Raw genomic sequence first — 23,539 nt, forward strand, 5'->3', positions numbered from 1 at the left:
ACATTGGATAACTTAAATTTAGAAAACGTGATAAAAATCAGTCTCCCATAAATGCCCCTTAACAATTTGGTTATACCTATCCGACGGCATTAAGTAGTCATATATCAACATCCGTAAACTCTACAATATCACATTTTTATTATAACTACGAGTATAATTGTATTTCAAACATACATACTAAATCTGTTATACAAAAATCCTACATTCATATTTATTAGCTTATAACAAAAATTAATTAACCTTAAATAAATCTAACATATAAATCTAATTATTGTTTTCACATACATTAAAAATATATTTTCTAATGTTTAAAATCTATTTATTTTATAATAACAACTATTATTTATAAAATTCATATATCTGTTTTGTACAACAGGACAAACCTCTAAAATCTATTTATTTTGCAATAATAATTATTATTCATTATATAACCAGAATAATTTTAATAATAATAAATTATTTATAAAACTGATCAATTATTCATTATTTATAAATTATTATTCATTATTTATAATTATTATTCATTTTATAACCAGAATAATCTTACAATAATTTTAATATATATTTTTTATTTATATAACCTCTAACATTATTATTATTATACATACATACATACATACATACATACATACATACATAAAGACCAACGTTATTATTAATAATCATAAAACAATCTATTAAATTTATGTTTTAAATTTAGCATTTACTAATTTATTGTCTAAATTACTCTAAATTATGTTAAATTCAATTATTAATAATCATAAATAATTTATTAAATTCATTATTTTTAACTTAACTTAAACTATCATATTAATTAAAATTACAAAATAATAATAATAATAATAATAATAATAATAATAATAATAATAATAATAATAATAATAATAATAATAATAGTATGCATACAGATTTTATAAACTAATTTCATTCCAAAACATATTAATCAATAATTGTTCACAGATTTTATAAATTAATTCTATTTTATTCACTATTTCTAGTAGTTAATAATAATAATATCATACATATATATCTAATCTCTAATTAGCACTACTATAATATTTTTACTAAAATCTAATTTTATCACTATTATTTTTATTAAATCAAAATGTTAAATAATAAAACTTACATAATTTGGATGCTCAAGATAATTAACAATGTGAAACTCTAAGTGATTCACTTCTTTCATTTTTGTTTTTCTTGGCATTGTATTTAATTTTTTTTCCTGCTACTTTGTGGTCCAATAATAGCTAAAAATAAGATAGTTGTAGGGTTGGAGGGCAAGCCATTCGAAAGAGTGTATGAGAGTAAAAATGATGGATGTTGGGAGGGGGTAACATTCGAATGTGTATAGGAAGCAACAAAGCCAACCTGGGAACCTGCATGCGAGACACGTGGACGTCAGTATGCAAATCGAACGGTCCGATTTATGTACCATTCGATTACTGTAATTGGACCGTCCGATTACACTCCCTTCATCGAACCGTTCGATTTGCTTGACACAACCATTACAGCCCGGTAAAATATCCTGTACCCCCATAACCATGCCATACACCAATACTTACTCCATATCAAAATTAAAAAACTTTCTTTAAATCATATGTTTAACAACATAGATTCTTCTATGTTCTTATGTAATAATGATACTTGAATATAAAATTTTACATTTAATGTATAGATATCATAATTTTAGTCAATAATTTTATATTTTATATTTGAGGCTTATAAATTCAATTTTTATTCAAAATCAATGATTAATATTAAATGTGATGTTTATATATGTTTTCATTTTACCAAAAACTACAAGGAAAAAGGGAATGAGAGTTGAATATTAGATCTCAAAGAAGGTGACATAATTGCTAAGTTGTGTTAACTCAACTGTTGTGGTTTGAATGTAAAGTTTTAATTCAAGTATCATTATTGTTTATTGATATAATACAATAATTTTACAAATTGAAAATGAATTTTTTATTTGATACTATGCTATTTGAAAAGTTATATTTGGGTATATACTCACATGCTATCCTTAGCCTCATATTTATAGCCTAAGCCACCCACTCCATTTGCTATCCTAAGCAATGTGGGACTAATTCAACCAAATCCTAACAATCTCCACCTTGATTGAAATAGTCACACATCTTCAGCTTCCATTGTCAACACCGACAATTCTTTGCTGCCATTGTCTATACCGACAATCATAGTTCAGAGAACTATCATACTCCACCATGAAAGTATACTCACTTGGAATTAGACCACTTCAAGCATTTCGCCTTGGTACAGTTCGAAACCTTACTGAAAATTCATGGTCCAACTTCCAAATTGGCTTTTCCTGGAAGTTCTTCAGCCATCGACCTAACTCCGCCACACACCTTGCATCTCAACGCCAACCAATGCCCGTGTGTAATTGTGGACCCGATTGCCACAACTTATCCTTATCCATGGCAGTGCGGCAATACCATGAGGATACTTCTTGTCTTCTAGAGAACATCATCTTCTCTCATAGAGAGAGCAACCAGAGATTTTCTCCTTCAACGCCTTGTGCAAACCTGATTGTATCAACACATCCTTGACTTGTATTTGCCACAAGCCAAAATTGATTCTTCCATCAAATTTCTCTATTTCAAACTTCACAACACTTGAATATCCTGACATTGTTGCAACCGTATACTGGGATAGTATAACTCAACTGTAGACCGTAAACTAGGAAAGGTCCCCAGGAAAGAGAGGTGGGTCACAATGGACACACTTAAATACCAGGTCTTTCCTTAGCCAGAACCTTTCCAAACTGCACTCTCACAGTGTCACACTGCCTTCCAGCAACAACAACAGCAACCAAATATCAACCTCAAGCCATAGGACAAAATTCTTTTCTGATGTGGAAGGTCAGACTAGGCTGCAACCACAGAGCATACAAGAATAAATCCCACCGAACCGAAGCTCTGATACCACTTGTTGGGAATAAGACACCATTCCCCCTTGAGAAAACACCTTTGACAGAGAAATAAAATAGACACAATCACAACACAAGAATTTAACGTGGAAACTCCAATTACCAGAGAAAAAACCACGGCCGTTGTCAAATGACAACCAGAGAATATCACTATGTGAAAATTGTTACAACACATAGACTTCTTTCTCTCACCGGCACCCCAGTACACCCACACTCTCTCAAAGCAAATATCTAACTACACCTCACAACACTCTCTAATCAAAGAGTACAGAGGAAAAGAAAAATCAGATACAAGTTTAAAGTGTTTCTGACTGGTGCAAAAACAAATGGAGAACTTAGCCTCATATTTATAGCCTAAGCCACCCACTCTATTTGCTATCCTAAGCAATGTGGGACTAATTCAACCAAATCCTAACAGTATATTTGGAAAGAAAAATATTAATTATAAAAAAATTGGTAATAAGAATAAAATTGATGCAAATAAAAAATTTGTAGCACAAAATTAAAACAAATCAAAACTTAGGAATATTTTTGAATTTTTAGCAAACTTTAAGGATAAAAAATATATTTTACTTAAAAATTAATTAATCATTTTAAAAATCGGACTTAAATTAATTCATCCGAATTTTGAGACCAAAATAAGGGAAAGATGATGTTTGTAAGTTTAAATTATATTATATATATTTTTAAATATGTAAGTCTTATTTGGGTTTATTTGATATTTATATAGGTTTTTTTTATTTGTCTTATACTTATTTTTTTTATTTTAGAATTTGTCAATGATCGAATTTTAAATTTTTTTGGACAAAAAATTTCTGATATTATATAATGAAATTACTCATTTTAAAAATTTAAGTTGATGAGAGAAATCAACGAAAATAATTATTAACAGGACACTCAGTGTATAATGAGATGAAGTTAATGTGTATTTAGTTTTTTAGTTGGTATTGACAATTAAAGAGCATCATTATAATTTATAAAACTATATATAAATTGTAAAGTACGTACAACCATTTTATATGAAAAAAAAGGGATGGACGAAAAAGTTGATATTATTCTTTTATTTATGAGAAATATTTTGATAATATGAAGAATAGAATAAAATAGATGACATATATATTGATGATTGTGACTGAGTGAGGTTTGTTTTGTAGAAAATATCAATATAGAAGAATGAATTTTGTAATACAGTTGAATCTTAGAAATTAAATGATAATTTTGTATGATAAACGTGAATACATTTGACTGGAGTCTCTAGTCTCTAGTCTCTACCATGGACTGTGTTCTTCCGCGTTCTCCACATTTTCACACGTTAACCACGTTTCACTCTCTCCGTCCACCCTCACTTGCAATATGATCTTAATTTTATCTCACTGGTCGGTAATATGACTAGTATCCCTTTCTTTGAATGATCATATTTTTATTTTTTATTTTTTCAATTATATATACTAGTTGATTCTTTTCCGATCCTTTTAAAATGCATATGAGAAAGTGAATTCCAAGACATATGCCACAATACATCATGGATTAAACTCTTTTAAAATAAAAAATAGAATTTAATTATTTTAAATTAAAATAATAAGATTTATATAAAATAAAAATTATAAATTTAATAATAATTAAATTATTATTTATAATTCTCTTCCTTTTGAATAATTCTTTTCAGTTATATCTCTTATAATTTTCTTTCTCTAAATAAAATATAATTGATTATAACTATATTAGATGTATATTAAAATCAGTCACTAAATTAAAATATAAAAAATATATATATTTATATAAATAAATAATGACTAATTTCGATAGTTAGTTTTAGTATATACATAATATTTTTTATTATATTTTTTATTGGATTTTTATTTTTTGTATTGTAATATAGGTAGTATTTTTCAATAATATAAAAACTTAATGTATTTTCATACTATAAATTTGATTACAAATCTGAGGGTCATGTTCGTATTCCAACGTAAAAATTTTTTTGAACATACAAATTAAACCCTCCAATTTAGATTTTCTATTTTTTTTTGTTTTTTAGCCGACCCTTAGATTTGTAGTTTTTAATTTAAACAAAAAAATTGTTTCCATATTCATAAAAAATACACTAACTCTTCATAATTATGCATAATACACTCCTCCAATCTATTACCAAAAAAATTAGTCTTTTTTATTTGTTTGGTATAATAATAATAATATAGAAGATAATTTTTTTGTTAGTAAATACTTTAAATACCCTTATTAAAAAGAATAAAAACAGAAAAAGAATATATTTTTTATATTCTCAACAAATCTTAGGATTTATTATTACCAAAACAAAAATGAAATAAGATTATCCCCATTCACCAAAAAAGTAGAATAAATAAGAGTTGAATGATGTGACAGCCATTCCTTATTTGTTCTCTTTCCCAATATATAAACCACCATTGCCACCCTCACTCTCTCCACACACACCCCAATAACCTTCCACTTTTTTTTTTCTTTATATTTTCTTTCTTTCTCATTCTCATTCCAATTTCCAAACTCTTCTCACTTCTCAGATCTTCTTCAACCATGGCTTCCTCATCAACTACTTCTTCTCTCAAAACACTCTCTTCTTTCTCTCTCAAAGCTTCCAACTTTCACCCAACAGCAACAATCTTACCCTTCACTACTTCATACTCATCATCATCTCTCTCTAAAACACTGAAACTAAACATCACCACTTCACCACACTACTCATCAGTTCCTAAAAGGTCTTTTACTTTAAGAAGCCAAGCTCAATCATCATCTGACTCAGGTAACTGAACGCTTTTGTGTTTTGGCAACACTTTTTATTGTGTTGCTCTGAAACTGTGGTTTAATTTCTTTCTGCTTGAATATATGCGTTGACTCTCTGATTTTTTTTTTGTGGTTGATGATGATGATGCATGTTGCAGTGAAAGTTCAAGAACTGAGTGTTTATGAGATCAATGAGAGAGATCGTGGAAGCCCTGCATATCTTCGATTAAGTCAAAAGAGTGTCAATTCTCTTGGAGATCTAGTCCCTTTCAGCAACAAGGTTAGAATACCTCTTTTGATTTCTTCTAAAATAAAATACTTAATTACTTACAATTTTACCTTTTTTTCATTTTTGGTATATGATCTATCAATTTATTTCGGCACCAAAACAAAATGGTAAAAACTCATATATAAAGTTGACCATTGAGAGTCCTTAAATATAAAATCTAAGGTGGAAACTGAAATACAGTTGACTTCACGAGAAATTGATAATTGAAACCCGTTGACTGATTTGACTAATTTTTCATCTAACGTTTCTCAACTATCAACTGCACTTAAAGACGAATGCATATGAGTTTTCACCAAAATCTAAACTTATAAAACTAACAAATTAACTCAAATATTAAACTTAGATAACTTAATCTCTAACAATTTCAACCTACAATGCATAATCAAATAAGGTAGGCAACAACTCACATTAAGAAATTTTCATGTGAAAATTATAACTCATATCTTGATATATATTATGTTAAATAGATTGGTCATAGTTACCAATTATTTCCATGATCTCTGCTAATTCGATTAACGGTAATACTAGGGAAACAAAAAAAAAAAGTCGGATTCATAATGAATACTAAATAAAACAGGCAAGTTCTGATTGTTTTTGACTAGTTCTTTTTTGTTATCAAACATTTCCATTTGATTAATTGTTCAATTTTGTGTATCTTAAGTTAATTTACAGCACTTGAAATTCCAACATGCACCATGATTAAAGAACTTGAATTTTGCAGTAGAAACTTATGTTATGGTGATTTGATTGATGCAGTTGTACACAGGGTGCCTTCAAAAGCGAGTGGGAATAACAGCAGGAATATGTGTTCTAATCCAAAACAAATCAGAGAAGAAAGGGGACAGGTATGAAGCCATATACAGCTTCTACTTTGGAGACTATGGCCACATTTCAGTACAAGGATCATACCTCACTTATGAGGACACCTACCTCGCCGTCACCGGCGGCTCCGGCATCTTTGAAGGTGCCTATGGACAAGTCAAGCTTCACCAGATTATCTTCCCTTTTAAGCTCTTCTACACTTTTTACCTCAAAGGTATCAAGGACTTGCCTCAAGAGCTTCTTTCCAAGCCCGTTGACCCAAGCCCGTCTGTTGAGCCCACCCCAGATGCCAAGGCCTGTCACCCTCATGCTGTTATTTCTGGTTTCACTGACTGAGAGGAAAAAGGAACAAAATTTAATGTCTTAGTTGGTTTCATGTTGTTTACTTTTTCTTCTTCCTTCATAAACTAGACAAGCCGAATTTAATTTCTTTGTTGTAATGACTTTTCTGGATTCTGCTACGTTGACATGATTGTTGTTAGTGACTTGCATAGGATCCAATTCATCTTAGTTGTGTGTTTAGAGATGATGAAAAATTAGACATTTATTGTTTAGAGGAATAATTAGATGATGTTATCAAAAGTAATTGAATTAATTTATTTTGATAAGTCATCATCATCCATGTTTGTTTCACACTACAATAAATATTTATTTATTTTTGGTATAAAATTATGTTTAAAACGGATGTAAGGTGAAAATTAAAAGAGAGGTGCTGAATTGTTATGTAGTTATCATTCTGGTTATTGGAGATTAATTTTTGTGGGGATGTCCCGTTGAATAACAATAGGCAATTCTTTCATGTGAGAATATTTTTTCAGTTTCAATGTGTCATTACTATTTTCGAATCAATATCAAATTGTTAAAGTAGCGTTTATTTTCAGGAATTGGGATTGAGAGAGAAATTGAGATTTAGTATTGTGTTTGGCGATTAGAAAATTAAAATATAATACTAAGATATAAAATATTTTAGTATATTTTACATTAAATACAATACAAAAACTTAATTTAGTCTCTATCTCTCAATTTTAGTGATCTTTTTAATGCAGTCTAAAATATATATGATACGATAGGGTTTAGATTTCAATCTAATTTTATTTGTAAGTTAATCTTTTTTTAAAATTTAACCTTATTTTACCCGAGTTAAAAAAAAACACTCTAATCTTATTCACACTCTAATATTTCACATCTTAAATTATTTTTTTTTGTAATCAAACACAATATTTAATTATTCTATATTTTATAAACATATTAATAAAAAAATATAAAACTAAATATATATTAAAATTAGAAACAGCAAATCATAATATAATTTATATTAAAATTACAAAAAAGAGAGAATGTGGGTTTAATTTTATTATACATATATAATACATTTTAACTATGTACTATTATATATAAAAGTACTAATAAATTTAACAGGATTAGGTTTAAACTCACATTTGACTCTATTTATAAGTTAACTCGTTCTATTCTCAAATCGATTTATTGTAAGTTCGATTATCAATTCTATTTAAACAAATTAGATCGAAATCGAATTGAATATCCTTAATAGCGTCAATATTAACAAGCTGAAATTATTATGTATTGAAAAGGTTAATTTATTTGTCTATTTAAAGGAGGACAAGGACTCTAAGAAACCAAAAAAAAGAAAGATTTCAAATAGATAATTCATAATGGTATAAAATTGGATTAGATCTAGGTTGACCAAGCATGAAGTGGGAAGTAAATTGAAGCGAAGTAGGAAACTAAACAAAAGGACTTGCTCCCCTGTTTTTCCAGGTTTTTCTTCCAAGTCTCTGAGCATCATCACCATCTTCTTTCTTTCTCGTGTAAGTTCTAAATGGTTGTTGTACAAGGTTCCAAGATTACCCTCCCAAATCCATGCACCACCCTCTCTTCAATCCTCTTTGAACCAACCTCTCTCTCTCTCGCACTAACCCACTCTGACTCCTCTCTTTCCCTTTACCCTTCTCTCTCCCTTCTTTCTCTCTCTTCACTCCCTTCCCCGCAAACCCTAATTCCTTCCCCTTCTTCCTCCTCCACCTTCCTCCTCCTCCAAACTGCCCCTCACAATAATAATCATTGTAATTCCAAATCTGCCCCTCGCGTCCTCTTCCTAGTCTCTGCACCCCACCGCGCCGGATCCCAAATCCTCCTCCGCTTCTACCTCTTGAACCACAAAACCAACGCTTTCTTTAGGCCACGTGTTATTTGTTCCCAGAAGGACCTGCGCTTCGAGCACCAGCTGGGCGTTTTGGTAAATTCCAAGCATGGGGTTTCCATCAAGCTTTCTGGTTCCGTTAATTACTTTGCAATGTACTCCGTTTCCGCCGCAAAGGTTTGGGTTTTTGCCGCAAAATTGGATTGCAGCGACGATGGCGATGCGGTGAAACTGATGAGGTGTGCGGTGATTGAGTGCTCCAGGCCTGTGTGGTCTGTTACCTTGTCGTTTGGGTTCTTGCTTCTTGGAGAAGAAAATGGAGTTAGGGTTTTCAGTCTCAGGCGAATCGCGAAAGGAAGGGTCAAGAAGGGGAAGAATGTGTATTCGAAGCCAACGAATGGCGGGGATCTGGTGAAGAGAGGAGGGAGACGAATTAGCAGTGGTGGTGGTGAAGGGCTGGTGGATTTAGCTTGCAATGGTGATTTGGAAGGGAGAATTGAGAAACATGGTGTTGCTGGTAGGTGTATATATAAATATATATAGTATAATTTTAACTTCTGGTTATAGGATTTTAAGCAAGGTTCAATCTTAGTTGCTTATACTATATGCCCTTAGCAGAATTCTTGCCTGTCACTTACTACTTGCTAGCACTGTGTTTTGGTTTAATTTTTTTATTAACTTTTTTTTTGGGTCTATATATATATGATATAAAGCTTAATCTTGGATTTAATTTTGATTCTGGGTTCACATTTAATGAAGTATTGACACTACTTTTAATAAGTTAGATAACTCGTGGTTTATAATTCACTAAATGTGTTCTCAACATAAGATTAGTATATCTGTTTGAGAATGTTTTCTATTGTCAGTTCTTCAAAACTGAAGTTTCTTCGGTACCTTTTTCTTTTATAAAAGAAAGATTAAATTACTTTTCTTTGGTTATTATTACAAGTCCTGTATCTCCAAGCATTGATCTCTAGATTGCTTATAAATGTAGGGCATCTCTCACCTCTTGAGCTAGCTTTTGGGATGAGTTAGACCTACTCAATTCTAATAGTTATTGTTTTCCTTGTCAAATTGTGATCTTCCTGAAGATTAAGTTAGACTGTACTTAAAATAAAAAATAAAATTGCAGCCTAAACGTGGCAGTCCTTTTGTCATACCTTTGTCATTGTGAGAGAATTCATACTTTTAGTCTCAATTTTACATGGGATTTTGTTGACAATTAAGCATCACTGTTCGGTAACCTCCAAGGTCACTTTAGTGGAGTGTAGTGTGTACTAGTTGATAGTTGTGATGTCATGTCTCAGCGAGGGACACTGCTTTTGGAAACTAGTATGTGACGTGTGTGCACATCAATGCCTAACCTGTTATGGGTGGGTGGTAGTTCGTTAATTCAGCCATCATTGTCTGGTGACTTGATCTTCAAAGGAAGGAGATGAATCTTATCTCTACACTTGTTAATTTTTTCATGTTCATCTGTTATCTGTTACATCTCATCTCCAAGCATACACAACAATGAGCATCTTTACATGCATACTTCAAAACGTCTGAGTTTGATACAGTTTTTAGTGATCGGTTGATCTGATTTAGTTTCAAAATAATGAATAACCATGGGAATGTGATGTGTTCCTGAAGATACATTATTTACAACTACTTGCTTCAATTGTTAATTTGAACCTTTGGGTCATCATGCGTTTGCACTTCACGTATTATGAATCAAAATGTTACCGATGGCTGATAACATTGGCTAATCCACTGTGTTATTATCTAAAAGAAGAATTATTGTTAGAGAAAAGAACAAAAATAATTACAAGAGAAGCCAATAAGATTTCATCTTGGAAGAAAGTAGAAACCAATGTCGACTAATTCTAGGTCCAAAAAGATAAGTGCATCAGTTCTATCATACAGTCCTTATTGAGTCTTGCTCTGCGTTCAAATGGAGTGCTCCCCCTTATGAGGTCTAAAACTTATTAGAGCCCAAAATATAAGATCCAAAGTATTCGGTTCTCTCTATTTGTCCAAATTGGTAACCCCTCTTGATGAGTTATTGAGCAACATCAGCAGGCTAAGATGGCTAACTCCTTTGTTACACAAGTGACTTTCACACCACATATTTTTTTAAATTTTTAGCATCTGGTTAGCCAAAAATAGAGAAATTGTATTTTATACTATAGAAAACTCTAAATGAACCCTCTGCAAACCAGCTTGAGACCATTTAAAAGTACCTTTTAGTTTATCATTACACTAATGAATAATTTACTGCAAACTGCAATGCTTTTATCAGTGACTCGATTGGACTTTGACATGTTTACAACCATCTGATCCCGAGGGTATTGATCTCTGTTCTCTTACCGATTCCTGTTGTTGCCTAACAGTAATTAACACATTGTGATGGTTGATATGATCAGTCTACATATCATAGCATGATCTTTTTGGTATTCTGAAGTTTGTGGCTGTAGTCAAGGATCTTACTGAGGTCATATGTGATAAGTTACATATTTATATGTAATTTCTGCTAACAAGTTTAGGTATTTGTCATTGACCAGGGTATGGGTGCAATGCAAGGTGCTGCCCTTTGTTTAATCTCGAGATGTTTTAGATGGTAATTAACTAAATATTAAGAACAGAAGTTTAACTGTGGGATGTATTTTGAATCTCATCTCAAAAATCGAATTCTAGCATCAGATTGGAAATATTTGCTACATGGTAGATGTAGTGATTTAATGACCTGATTACTGTAATCCCCCCCCCCCCCCCTTCCCCAAATGTTCTTCAGTATTGTATCTTATCCATGTATTTTTTTTACTTTTAGTGAAGCAGACAAATGTTAAATTAAAACATGATGACAGAGATGGAGGTGCATATTTTGTGGCATTGAAGCAAAATGATGTTGAAACAAAATCCATGACAAGAGCAGCAATGCCTGTGAAAGCAATTTCCATTCAGGCTCTTTCGCAGAGAATGTTTCTGATTTTGGACTCGGACGGAGATGTACACCTGCTATCCCTGTCAAATTCTGGCATAGGTGTTGATATCACTGGTCGTGTTAGGCAACTGCCTCATGTCATGAAAGTGCAAAATCTGGCAGTTCTTCCTGATATTTCTACAAGTATGTGTCTCTTTCTTTGTTTATTTTCTAAGTTCAACTATTTTAATTTGTGGATTCTTTATCAGTGAAAGAATTTATGTGACAGCGACAAAAGACAATAAACATTTTGGCATGGATTGAAATTTTCTGTTTGAAATTATTCTCTTGACCACAAATTATGGTTGACAATAATCATGTCTACTGAAACTTCAAATATTGTTATAGTTAACAAACAATGACAACTATAGGTCATGGTGCTAATACCTTTTAGAGAAAAAAGACAAATAAGTCCTATATTTTTTAACTCAACTAATTGAAAATACAAAAATATCCCCACCTTTTAAAACGCGAGAATCTAAGTCCCTCCGTCCAAAATATATGAGGACAAATAGGTCCCCCGAAAGGACTTGGATGTCTCGCATTTTTGAAAGTTAAGGACATTTTTGTATTTTTAATTAGTCAAGGACTTATTTGTCGTTTTCTCGAATTTTTATTGTTGTCCTGATTAGCTCCTAATTGGTTCGGCAATTGATTGCAATGTCATAAATTAAGGGTTAATATGCAGCCTAGAGGCACACTTTCTGCAATATATCTCTGCAGTAGGATGGGGAAGGTAAGGATTTTCTTCATTTTGGGGGGATTTTATTAGGCATCAGATTGAGAGATGACTTACATTTGGAGGGCTGTGCAGTCCTACAATCAATATTGACACTCTTCATTGACAAACGTACTGTGATTGAATCTGGACAAAGTACAAGATGTCTTGCCTGTTTGACAGTAAGATTGGAATCGTGTTACTCCGTATATCAAGAGTTATCCACCAAAAAAAAATAAAAAATTCAAGAGGCATTCATTCCATTTTTCCTTATAAGAAATTTAAAGCTAGAAAGTTTAAAACTGTTTGGTGTGGTTGTAAGTATCTAACAAGTTATAACATTAGCATTCCTTAGCCTGGGTTAATTGTTAATACCTACCTTTGGGTTTATATACTATAAAGTGAATAAGGCTGTACCAACTTTGAGTTGATTTGAATTCTATGAAACATTTGTTAGACCAAGTTTGTTATTTAAGACTTAATAATGATACGAGTTTGAGTGCCGTAATGCTTGCCAATTAGTGAAAGGATTATACCTTTTTTCCCCGTTATGTAACCATCATATGAGTGGAGTACTGGTTTCTTGTCTGCGCTTCATGTTTTCATTTCATATCGATGTTTGCTAGATGTGTTGATAGCAACTGATTTGCGTAGTTTCTACCATGGGATCAAGAATTTTCCTTCAAAAGCAAAAGAAGTTGAACAGTTTACTTGTGTGGTGGGAAAGGTTAACCTTAATTTTCATTAAAGGAGAAATCTTATCTTGCAGTATCACAGACTGTCTGGATATCAGATGGAAGCCACTCTGTGCATATGTTCAGTGCAGTTGACATGGAAAATGCTTTAAATGAAATCGATGGAAATGATGAGGACGAAAAGCAGATTCATCTCCCAGGTTCACAAAATACATTGTCAATTAAAATTTTTATTGAAGTAGAAAATTTTAAGTTGCGGTTCTTGTTTATGGATATCTGAAATAAGATTTATTTTTCATGTATTTTCAGTGTAACAATTGCTGCATCAACAAAATTAACTATTTTTTAAACTCATTAGTAATCTAAATGCATGAATCTCATTAGATAAACTGTCAATACATCAAATTGGACTCTTCGAAAAAATCTAACTGACACATTGATAAATATTTCTTTTTTATTGAGGAGTGGTTCAGCTTGTAACGATTATTGGATTGGCCGAAATAAATAATTTTTTACAAGTTTTTAATCTAATACTTGTAATTGTATCACATTCATGCTGAAAAGAAATTCTATAAAGCTTTCTAAAATATACTTTGGAATATGAGGTTATATAGACATGGGATAGGCAATGTTTTCTTGGCAAAAATTTCTCGTTTTAATCCATTCCCTTCTTAATTAGCATGTCACACTTCATATAATTGGAGAACTTTGCGAATTTTTCCCTGAAATTTCCCTTTATTGCCAAGATAAGATTTCTCCTTTCAATGAAAATTAAGTATCCTAGAAGCCTTTTATGTTTTTTTTTTCTCTTTTTAACTTTTTTTGTTCAGATTCCTGCATAATCTTAGGAATTTCTTCCCTTTGTTTCAGTTGTTCGAGTTCTTTTCTGTAGTGAGAAGGTCCAAGATGTCACTTCTGTTGCTTCAAATTCTGTTATGATTCTTGGACAAGGTATAATTTATATTTATATTCCTGTCTGCCATTTTGTTCATTTATAGTCTCAGGACATTCTTGGATAGTGGGATCTCACCTTGTTTCAAGCATGTGGGAAGATTATTTTTAGAGCCCAGTCAAGAGAAGAGGGTGGACCAATGGAGGACAAAATCAAATATGTAGTAGTGGAGGACCTAGAAAAACTATCGTGGAATTTTTTAGAATGCATAGCTGATCGCACCTAGTTGGAAAAAGGCTTTGGTCTTTGTCATTGACAATCCAAGAACATTCATGCAGCTTTTCTTCCACATCCTTCTTTTGACAAATCAACTAAATAAAAATGAAATTGATGATAAAATAATTTATTATTTGTGGAATTTCACCATAAACTCTTAAGAATGATGTTATGATTTCGTATTTCTGTCTATTACTTAACCACCGCCTAAGATTTTTTCCTGCTCAACAGGAGGCTTATATGCATATGCGATTTCCTGAAGTTGCTTTCTAGTTATCCTTTTATCTTTTCCAGTGGTAAGCATATGTGTTCTTATGTGCCCTCACTGACCTATAATTGCTATTTGCTACAACGTTCTAATGTAATCTTGTTTGCAGGAAATCAATGTTCCTGGCTCCCTTGATGTTCTAATGTGTTTCATGGAGTAAATGCTATCTTTCATAGTAAGTATTTTATTACGGTAAATTCATTTTTCCCCCAAACACTGAATCGATCTCAAATTTTAATCTAACTATTAGTTGGATTGTCCTCAAGGTCTGGTCCCCATTATAATGTGTTTGTTTTAACGTGGCTGGTATGTCATTATTTCTTGAGTCAGGTGCTCTGGCTGCCTCACCAGATGTTGCATCCTCAAGATACTCGAGCTCTTGAAAGGTATGTATATTATATGTAGTAAAACTTCCCCGAACTCACATCTTTGAAACTCTCAAGTGTAACTTATGTGGTTGCCAGGGATAGATATACCTGTTCTTGACATCTAAAGTCATTCATTAATGATATAGCACGACCTGCTTACATGATATTTATGATGAGATTTGTTACCACAAGTGACAATTTGACAGTTATCTTATCTCTTACCCCTTGCGTTCAATTTTTATTGAAGATACAATTGACTGATCTGAAAGTTGCATTTTTCCTCGCACGTAATGAGTGCAACTAATACTTGCTTATTGTTGTTTTAGATAGACAAGATCATGGGACTGATTAAAAATCTGTGGGGTTCTAAATTCTGAAGTGGAGTTTCCCAACAGCTTTAAAGCCGTCTGTCCTGTGAGACATATCACAGAAACCTGAAAGATTGAGGACTGAGCTGGTTTGAATGAATCCCATCTTTTGGAGCTTGGCCGAAATCATGATTTTCTGCCGGAGAACTGAGCAGGCTTCAATAGGAAAAAGGGGGTACAGTCTTTGCAATTGGATTGTTCTGCATGATGAAATATTAGCTTCTCTCTAGCTATGTCTGTAGTCCTTTTATGAAAGATATTTTTGGTGGAGTTTGAGTTATCTTTTTAAAATTTTTTTTTATGTAAGGGTTAATAATATATATGTTTGTCACCCTGTTGGATATGTTTCTTTGATGATTATTATGCCTTGTATGGTACGTGTTTGTGATGGATTTATTCTCTTACTTTGATGGCTGTATGAAATCTTTATGTTGAGGCCAGCGTCATAGTTCATTCATAAGTGTATGACAGTTGAATGATGGTGAGAGCTTTGGCATATTAAGAGAGTAGAAAAATGACATAATATGGGCATAAGCAATAAGCATAGGTTCCTAACTGTTTTTTGAAGAAAGTCCTCATTCTAGTAAACTATCATAACATATTAAATGTCGTTTTGGAGTAAGAGAAGCAACGATAAACGAGTGGTGTTCATTTCTCATGCATGTAGTGGTAGGTGTTCTTACTTACCACCCATTAGAGACTAGAATGCTTAATAATCTCTCATGGTTGTAAATATCTTGATATATGGATAGACTAGTGCTTGGGCATGGGAGATGATAGGACAATTCGATGGGAATTAACCTCAAAATAAATCATCCATGTGTATCATAATGTCAAACAATTTTAGAACCTCTTCTCGATACCTACGTCGCATAAAGTATCAGACAAAATTGACAACTAAAGTTGAGATCCAGAGGGTGGGACCCTTCTTCCATAATGTGATGACCCTTGGACAGTGTTTGGTTTAAAAGTCAAATTGATGCATCAATTGATCTCTCAAATTATATAATATATCTTCCTCTTGATGTCGTTTGACCTATACTAATGTGGATGTTCAGGTTTGTAACAAAATAATGTCATTTGAGTAATGGCTGTAAATGATAAAGAAACTTCAGGCGGGAAATGAACTAGGGGTTAACATAATGCACGTTGTTTAATTTAGGGGCCATTTATGATTCAATGCAAATTGAACTAACGTGACTAAACATTTAAAAGACTAATTTGAGTATCTACTATTATTGTTGTCATCCACCATTGCACGAAAAATGAACCAATACCAACGGTTAGCGGTAGTGGTTTGGTGGGAATGGGATAGTGTAGTTAAGTGTTGCCGTGACAATCCGAAACACCGATGTAGTAAGGCATATTACATCAGTATTTAACCTGTTTTCTAAATGTTACTAGATTAAAACTAGTAAAAAAAAAAGAAACTCTATATGAATAAAAATAAAAAAAAAAATGAATCTTTCATAAGAGCAAACAATTTATTTCCCAGATATGTCTCAGTTGTCCGTCCTTGTTGGGGTTAAAAATTTTAGTTTTAATGTTTGTCTTCGTAGTCAAACTTGTTTTTGTCTTCCATGTCCCGTGCATTTTTTCTCTTTAGACTAAACCAAACACGTGTGCAACAACAAAAAACATTGTGATTCCAACACTTTCTTCACCAGTTATTCATTCCTACCCTTCTGACAAGCGACATCCACTCAATTTTAGTCTCCACTTGACGCCCAGCTCACACAGAAAAGTGAAAACAACCTAGCATCACCAGCCACTACGTTGCTATTTTGCACATTTTCCAATCCTAGATTTGATAGAACCTTATCCTGGAAAAGTAACAGTAACAATCCAGATCAATTTACCCTCAACTGGGATTTTATTTCACTATCTTACAAATTTACAATGAGACTCAATAGATCAAATTTGGAAAGTTCGAAAGAAACTTTACTACAGTTGAATTAGAGAGGCTATTGTCATACCTATTGTATTTGTAGCTGTTGTCATATCCTTCTTAAATCTTATTTTCTTTTCCAAAATACTTTTTAAAAATATATAATATATATACAAATACAAAATACATGCAAAAAATATATATTAAAGAGTAAAATATCTTTTTTGTCTCCAACGTTTGGAGTAAGTCCTATTTGTGTCCCTAACGTTTAAATCGTCCTATTTGTATTCCTAACATTTATAAAAGTGATTCAATGTTATCCTACTATCAATTATACTAACAAATCAGATTATATTTTTTAATTATTCTCACTTGGATACATTCATTCTCAATTAGGTCTCACTTGAATGTGTTCGATTTTAATATTATACCCACTATTTGTGTTTAGATTCAATTATGTCCCTAGAAAAGTAAATTATGTAAATATTGTAGAAATTATTTTCAACTTTTGATGAGCTATTTTTTGGAGTGGGTCATCGATTCTATCCCAAACATTTGTATTCTAACTTCAAGAAGAGATTTTTAAAACTCAAACTAAAGCATTCATGATGTGTAATTGACGGCAGGATAACATTGAATCACTTTTACAAACGTTAGGATACAAATAAGACGATTTAAATGTTAGGGACACAAATAGAATTTACCCCAAATGTTGGGGACAAAAATGATACCTTATTCTATATTAAAATATAAATGCACAATAAAAATAACTTAAACAATACATAAATTTATATATAAATATATAATAGCTAATTTGATGACCAATTTTTGACATGGATATAGCATTTTTGTATCCAATCGTTTCTTCTTTCTTCAATATGATTTAGTGACTTACAAGAAGCTGGCGTGTGTCGGTAGATTAATGGACATCCCATAGTTAATTGACACAGGTTCCTTTCTGTTATCTGTAATGATTACCTCCATATTTACCTCGTTCTTCTACGTTTTCTCTATGAATATCTTTATTCCTCAAGAAAAAGGCTATGTTAACGAACCACATAAACAACGAATAAAAAAAACTTTTAATTTTGTACTACAGTCTAGAGTAGGTGTTATTAACAACCTAATATAGCATTGTTGATTCTTCAAAACATAGTATTATTTTATCTATACTTTTGTCATAACAAAAGCCTTTAATTTTTGTGCTTTTTTTTGCTTACGTTTACTCAAACTAATATCTAATGAGCATTTAACAAGTTTAAAAGGTAAGAAACAAAAGCTTGAGTATTACAATAGAGAACACGAGTATTCCCTCTTCATTATTATATTCCAATCCAAATAGTAAATATCACTTAAGACAGTGATTCTGAGTGGCATGCAGTACACTTTGGATCAAGCTCAAAGTTGTTGGGATGAGTCAAAATTCTGGTACCTGGCTCCTAAAATAGTTTACCACTTCCAAATAAAAAAAGGAAAATGAAAAGAAAAAAGTATGTTGATTATATAGTAAATAATCAGCGTTTACATGATTATTTACTACAAAGAAGGAGATAGAAATAGAGCAGAACAACAGAGCTTTCCTCTCACCTTTTTACAGTCTAGAATTCAAGATGCAGGGCACCATTAATGGATCTCACCCTTGAACAGTATACATTACACTTAATATACAGAGAGATATACATTCGGTAGATTCTTTCTTCAACTTACTACAAGGAAATTTCAAGACTAAGAAAGTACCCGATTTATTGGGGATGGTCAAAAGAACGCTAATGCTGATGCTACTACTCACTCAATCTGCACATCCTGTCTCTTTAGTCCAGCGAAAAAGTTCCATCACAATATCTACAAAAAGTAACATAAAATATATTACTTACAATTACATTTTTTCGGTCAGTTCAGTAAAAGTCAATAAATGTTTAAGTATGTAGCTTTGAATGTTAAAAGAACTAATTACGGAAATGTTGAAATACCTTGAGTAAGTATGCATTTCTAGATAAATATAAGTTCTTGACTTGAAATCTGATCAACTTTAACTTATAGTTATGTTTTACCCTTTTGTTGTGATATTTTCATTATAATGATGATGATATTGAGGAATGCATTAATAAGAATATGTAAGAAAATATACTTGTTGCTAAACTTCTCAACAGCATCTGTGGCATATAGAAGGGTTTCATTGGCTTTTTCCAGAACCATGTAAAGCTCCCTCCCTCTAGTGATTCGAGAGATAACCCAGGCGTTGTTTTTTGCTCTAATGCACACCTCCATATCTTTTTCACAATCAACATTATCTAGCTTTGCTCTACTCTTCTCCAACTCAACCTCTTTCCTAAGCTTATTCATAGCAAGTAAGGATTCCTGAACCAAGTACGTAAACGAAACAAGTTTTACATTTTCTAAGTTAATGAGTTTGCTGGCAAATGTATAAAATGCATATCAAATACATAACACATCTTGATGCCAGTATCATACCTTAGTTAAGGTTGCAACTTTTGTTGGTGGAGTAGCCCTGGACACGTTTCTATCACCATCCACTAATAAATATCGGTACCCACTGACATGATATGCATTCTCACCACCCCATCCTTTCGATAGTTTCTCTTCAACTTTCAATATCTTAAGTGATGCCTGATGTATTCAACAAAGAAAAAGATGAGGCTTGGATTAGACCTCCTAAAAATCCACCTTTCATAAAGGATAACTTGTTGATGGATAAAACTTAACCTCATTTGTTTCTTTAAAGCACTAATTCTTATTAAACAATGTGACATATTTTAAAGGTTTTCTCAGAATTTATTAGGAAACAAGATATTCAATATAATAGAAAAAGTACTAACCTGTTCAAGAACTTGCTGCTTCACCGCTGACACTCCTTGTTCCCCATTGGCTATAGAGGCTACAGGAATAAGAAGCAACAATGTAAGGTTTCTATGCTGATAAGCACACAGATACATTCTCTCACCAGTCTGTCGAAGCCAAACTGTTGGTGTGGCAAACACCCATGTACCAACCTCTGCGCCCCATAAATCCGTGACAAGATAACCATCTTTTCCTTTGGACCACTTTTCACTTTGTAAGGGCCTCACCACATGATACTGGCTATCCTCGGTAGGGGATACTTCAGATGAACCATAGAAACTTTCAGATGCAGAGCTTGGAATCGCTATGTTAGACTCAATGGCAACACTGGATGCAGTATTGCCTTTTCGTAGGTAGGACCAGGAACTTACACCAACAGATAGAGCTTGTGGAGTCAACCTTAGCACAGCATATGTAAACAAATTGATGGTGTCATCCTGACAAATGAGTCAATAGTCAAGGTTAATCAGAAACTTAATGAACGACCACTAATTTGCCCAAAACTATTCCATCATTGAAAAACAGTATTGTACATGATGATTAAAACCATACAGGTGATAGTGTTGTCGACACCAGCAGGTCCTGAAATAAAATGAGAGAGTAGCAGGGCATGTTTCCAGCGGAAGATTCAAGTACCCTGACAAGAGACTGGCAAAAAAGGATGACATCAATAAAACAGGGTGAACAACTGCAATATAGTCAACATCTTATGTGGATATGATCCGAAGCATGGGATTGAAATATGCTAACACATATACCAAATGTAAATTATCAAAATCAACAACGCCCTCACAGAACAAAAAGGGAACATCTAACAGAAGCAGTAAGGATAATCACAAGAAAATAAATTTATGACAATGCAGAATAATAAATTTTATCAAACCATGTGTTGCATTCATTTGAAGAGCTACACTTGCATTTGGAAGAGAGAATAAAGGAATGCGCAATAAAAGGATCAGATAACCACAACATCTTTTGCACAAACAATTTTGTTCATTGTAACAAATCATTCGTATTGTATGGACTTGATGAAACCCAAAGACAGCATTGCAAAGTCAACTTAGAGAAATCAGACTGGGCTACAGTCTACTTTGTATATAAAATTAGAATCGACCAAAGAGATAATCCGAGGATCTATCATCATATCATACTTTTACATAAATTTCCTAGACCTTCTCACGTCACAATTCACAACTTAAAACTTACCTGAACCTCAATTGCAGCCTCACGGCCTATTGTCAACATCTGCACAGTTCCTTGTTCCTTTAGGCAATCACGGAACGACGGTAAAAGCAGCTTTTTCCCCACAAGATAATCTGCCTCACAAGAGAAAATTGATAAATAAGGTATGAGAGACAGCTACTTCAGCATGTGTCAGGCAGCACAGATCCAAATGAAATCATTTGATACAGCAACTTCACCATTACCGCAGCAGCAATTATTCCATGGAGGCCGCTTTTTACATGCTGACAATTATGAGTTATGACTTACAATGAAATATTTTGAATCTCAACTCAAACTGAAGGATAATCACGATATATCGATTTTGCACTAATATGATGACTCATACCCCTTAGATAATCCATGACAAAGGAATACAGATGACGCCTTATTAGTCCTCCACCAGGTTCTTTCTCCAGCAGTGCCCTTATAGTTCCATGAAACATCACAAAAAGTGAGTGGATTTCTTTAAGAACTTTCCTCAACGCATCATCTCTCCATATAGGTTCTGAATCATTGCTTTTCTCAACCACCTACAAGGCAAAAACTTCACATCACAAGAAATTGCAAACACTTAATGCATGCTCTAAGAACATTTATAGCACTCATCTTTTATTTAAAAATGCCTAAAAGTTATATAAAATTCAAGATCAGAGTAAACGCGGCGTGATCATCCATGTAAATATTTCTAAGATAGCGCTTAGAACTCAAATCAACAAGCTCTCCCAAACCTTCTAATGGAAGTTACGAGGACGTAAAAAATTATTTCTCAAACAATAATACGGTAAGTTCTCGTCCTAACATGAACAAAGGAAAAGGTAGAAACAGAAAATTAGGGTTAAGGAAAAACAGACCATAACCATCCATATATCGGGTTCGGCCTCGTAGAAGATGTGAGAATGTCGTTCAGCTTCAATGACCTCGCACGCAGCCTCAGGAGAGAAAATCCTAGAAGAAATCATGGAATCAGAATCGAGAAGGTTCTAAATCAAAGAGTAATAAGAAGAAATCGAGGATGAACCTGGTGAAAGTGATGAGGCCTTCGCTGAGGCCAACGACGGAGAGTTGCTTGGAGAAGGGGAGGCCAGCGGGGAAGAAGAAGAGGATCTTGTCGAGTTCTTGGCCTTCGTGTTGGCCTCTCCGCAAATCGAAAATGCATAGCTCCACACATTCATTTTCTGTAGCTGCAGAAGACAGCCCCATTCTCATTATGATTATTACTCGCTCTTTGATTTCCTTCTTATTTATATGCTTTTCTACTTTGCTTCCTTCATCATTATGCTAATCCACATTCCATTTTACTCTAAACCCTATCATTTACCAATGCAATTGCTCATTTCAATTCTATATACTAAAGATTTCATAAAGCTACTAATCTTTGCTACAATTCTTCTCCTTGATAGCGTCAACTAATAATTGCTAACATATTTCAAACTCTTAAATGAAATTTAGATATACGACGAATTAAATTTTAATCTTTTTTTGGTGACAATTAAGCTTTAATTTATCAAATTGAAAAATATAATAAACAACCAAAAATTTCTCATGACAAAGTGTCATATAAATCACATTTGCTGATAAAAGTTTTAATAATCATTCAACAATTTAATTTAAAGTTTTAAACACGTTTACGTAGATGCCCACGAATAAAAGAAAAAGAAAATAAGTGAGAGCTTCCAATAATTTAAAAATGAAATGAATATCTTATCGATTCTGAGTTTCTGACAATTATTTTGGAAGAACTACAAAATCTTAAAAAAAAATACCTAATTTAATTTCTGATTTTTTTTATGATTGTAGTCCCTATGTTAATAAAAACTAACATTAATTTTTTTTGGCACATGACTAATTAGTCTCATAAAAATAAAGTTCAAGAATTGAGTTGAGTTTTTTTTATTAAAGATCTCATTGTCTTTTGAGATAATTGTCAATGCTATTTATGATTTCTTTTTCTTTAAAAAATAGTAATTAAATTTTTATATTAGATAAAAAATTTAATTTAAATTATGTTAACTATTTTTTGTTTGAAAATCAAACTGTTCTTGAAA

At 32.4% G+C, this 23,539-nt stretch overlaps 3 protein-coding genes across 9 annotated transcripts; 2 read left to right on the forward strand and 1 right to left on the reverse strand.

Moving 5' to 3' along the window:
- Positions 1 to 5,371: 5,371 nt before the first annotated feature.
- LOC112716691 (allene oxide cyclase, chloroplastic) lies at positions 5,372 to 7,481 on the forward strand. The gene is made up of 3 exons (XM_025768660.2): positions 5,372 to 5,720; positions 5,860 to 5,981; positions 6,747 to 7,481. Exons 1-3 carry the CDS (start codon positions 5,495 to 5,497, stop codon positions 7,146 to 7,148), a joined length of 750 nt encoding a protein of 249 aa, XP_025624445.1. The 5' UTR covers positions 5,372 to 5,494; the 3' UTR covers positions 7,149 to 7,481.
- Positions 7,482 to 8,420: 939 nt separating this feature from the next.
- LOC112716692 (uncharacterized) lies at positions 8,421 to 15,927 on the forward strand. 2 transcript variants are annotated; one of them, XM_025768661.3, is made up of 8 exons: positions 8,421 to 9,490; positions 11,786 to 12,082; positions 13,426 to 13,551; positions 14,222 to 14,302; positions 14,751 to 14,815; positions 14,897 to 14,962; positions 15,118 to 15,173; positions 15,482 to 15,927. In XM_025768661.3, exons 1-5 carry the CDS (start codon positions 8,653 to 8,655, stop codon positions 14,777 to 14,779), a joined length of 1,371 nt encoding a protein of 456 aa, XP_025624446.1. In that variant the 5' UTR covers positions 8,421 to 8,652; the 3' UTR covers positions 14,780 to 14,815; positions 14,897 to 14,962; positions 15,118 to 15,173; positions 15,482 to 15,927. The 2 variants fall into 2 exon arrangements, with proteins under 2 accessions (XP_025624446.1, XP_025624447.1); XM_025768662.3 differs by having other exon boundaries at positions 8,453 to 9,490; positions 15,486 to 15,927.
- A 2,769-nt stretch (positions 15,928 to 18,696) lies between these two features.
- On the reverse strand, positions 18,697 to 23,076 carry LOC112716694 (vacuolar fusion protein CCZ1 homolog B). Of its 6 annotated transcripts, none has more exons than XM_025768668.3 (11): positions 22,513 to 23,076; positions 22,346 to 22,439; positions 21,841 to 22,024; positions 21,698 to 21,736; positions 21,477 to 21,586; positions 20,823 to 20,918; positions 20,374 to 20,707; positions 20,249 to 20,307; positions 19,884 to 20,039; positions 19,540 to 19,769; positions 18,697 to 19,253 (listed from the first exon to the last, which is right to left on the reverse strand). In XM_025768668.3, exons 1-11 carry the CDS (start codon positions 22,698 to 22,700, stop codon positions 19,223 to 19,225), a joined length of 1,521 nt encoding a protein of 506 aa, XP_025624453.1. In that variant the 5' UTR covers positions 22,701 to 23,076; the 3' UTR covers positions 18,697 to 19,222. The 6 variants fall into 6 exon arrangements, with proteins under 6 accessions (XP_025624453.1, XP_072061608.1, XP_072061609.1 ...); XM_072205507.1 differs by having other exon boundaries at positions 21,692 to 21,736; XM_072205508.1 differs by lacking the exon at positions 21,698 to 21,736.
- Between the last annotated feature and the right edge of the window lie 463 nt (positions 23,077 to 23,539).

This window comes from Arachis hypogaea, chromosome 10 (assembly GCF_003086295.3).
Source record: "Arachis hypogaea cultivar Tifrunner chromosome 10, arahy.Tifrunner.gnm2.J5K5, whole genome shotgun sequence".
Classification (NCBI taxonomy): Eukaryota; Viridiplantae; Streptophyta; class Magnoliopsida; order Fabales; family Fabaceae; genus Arachis; species Arachis hypogaea.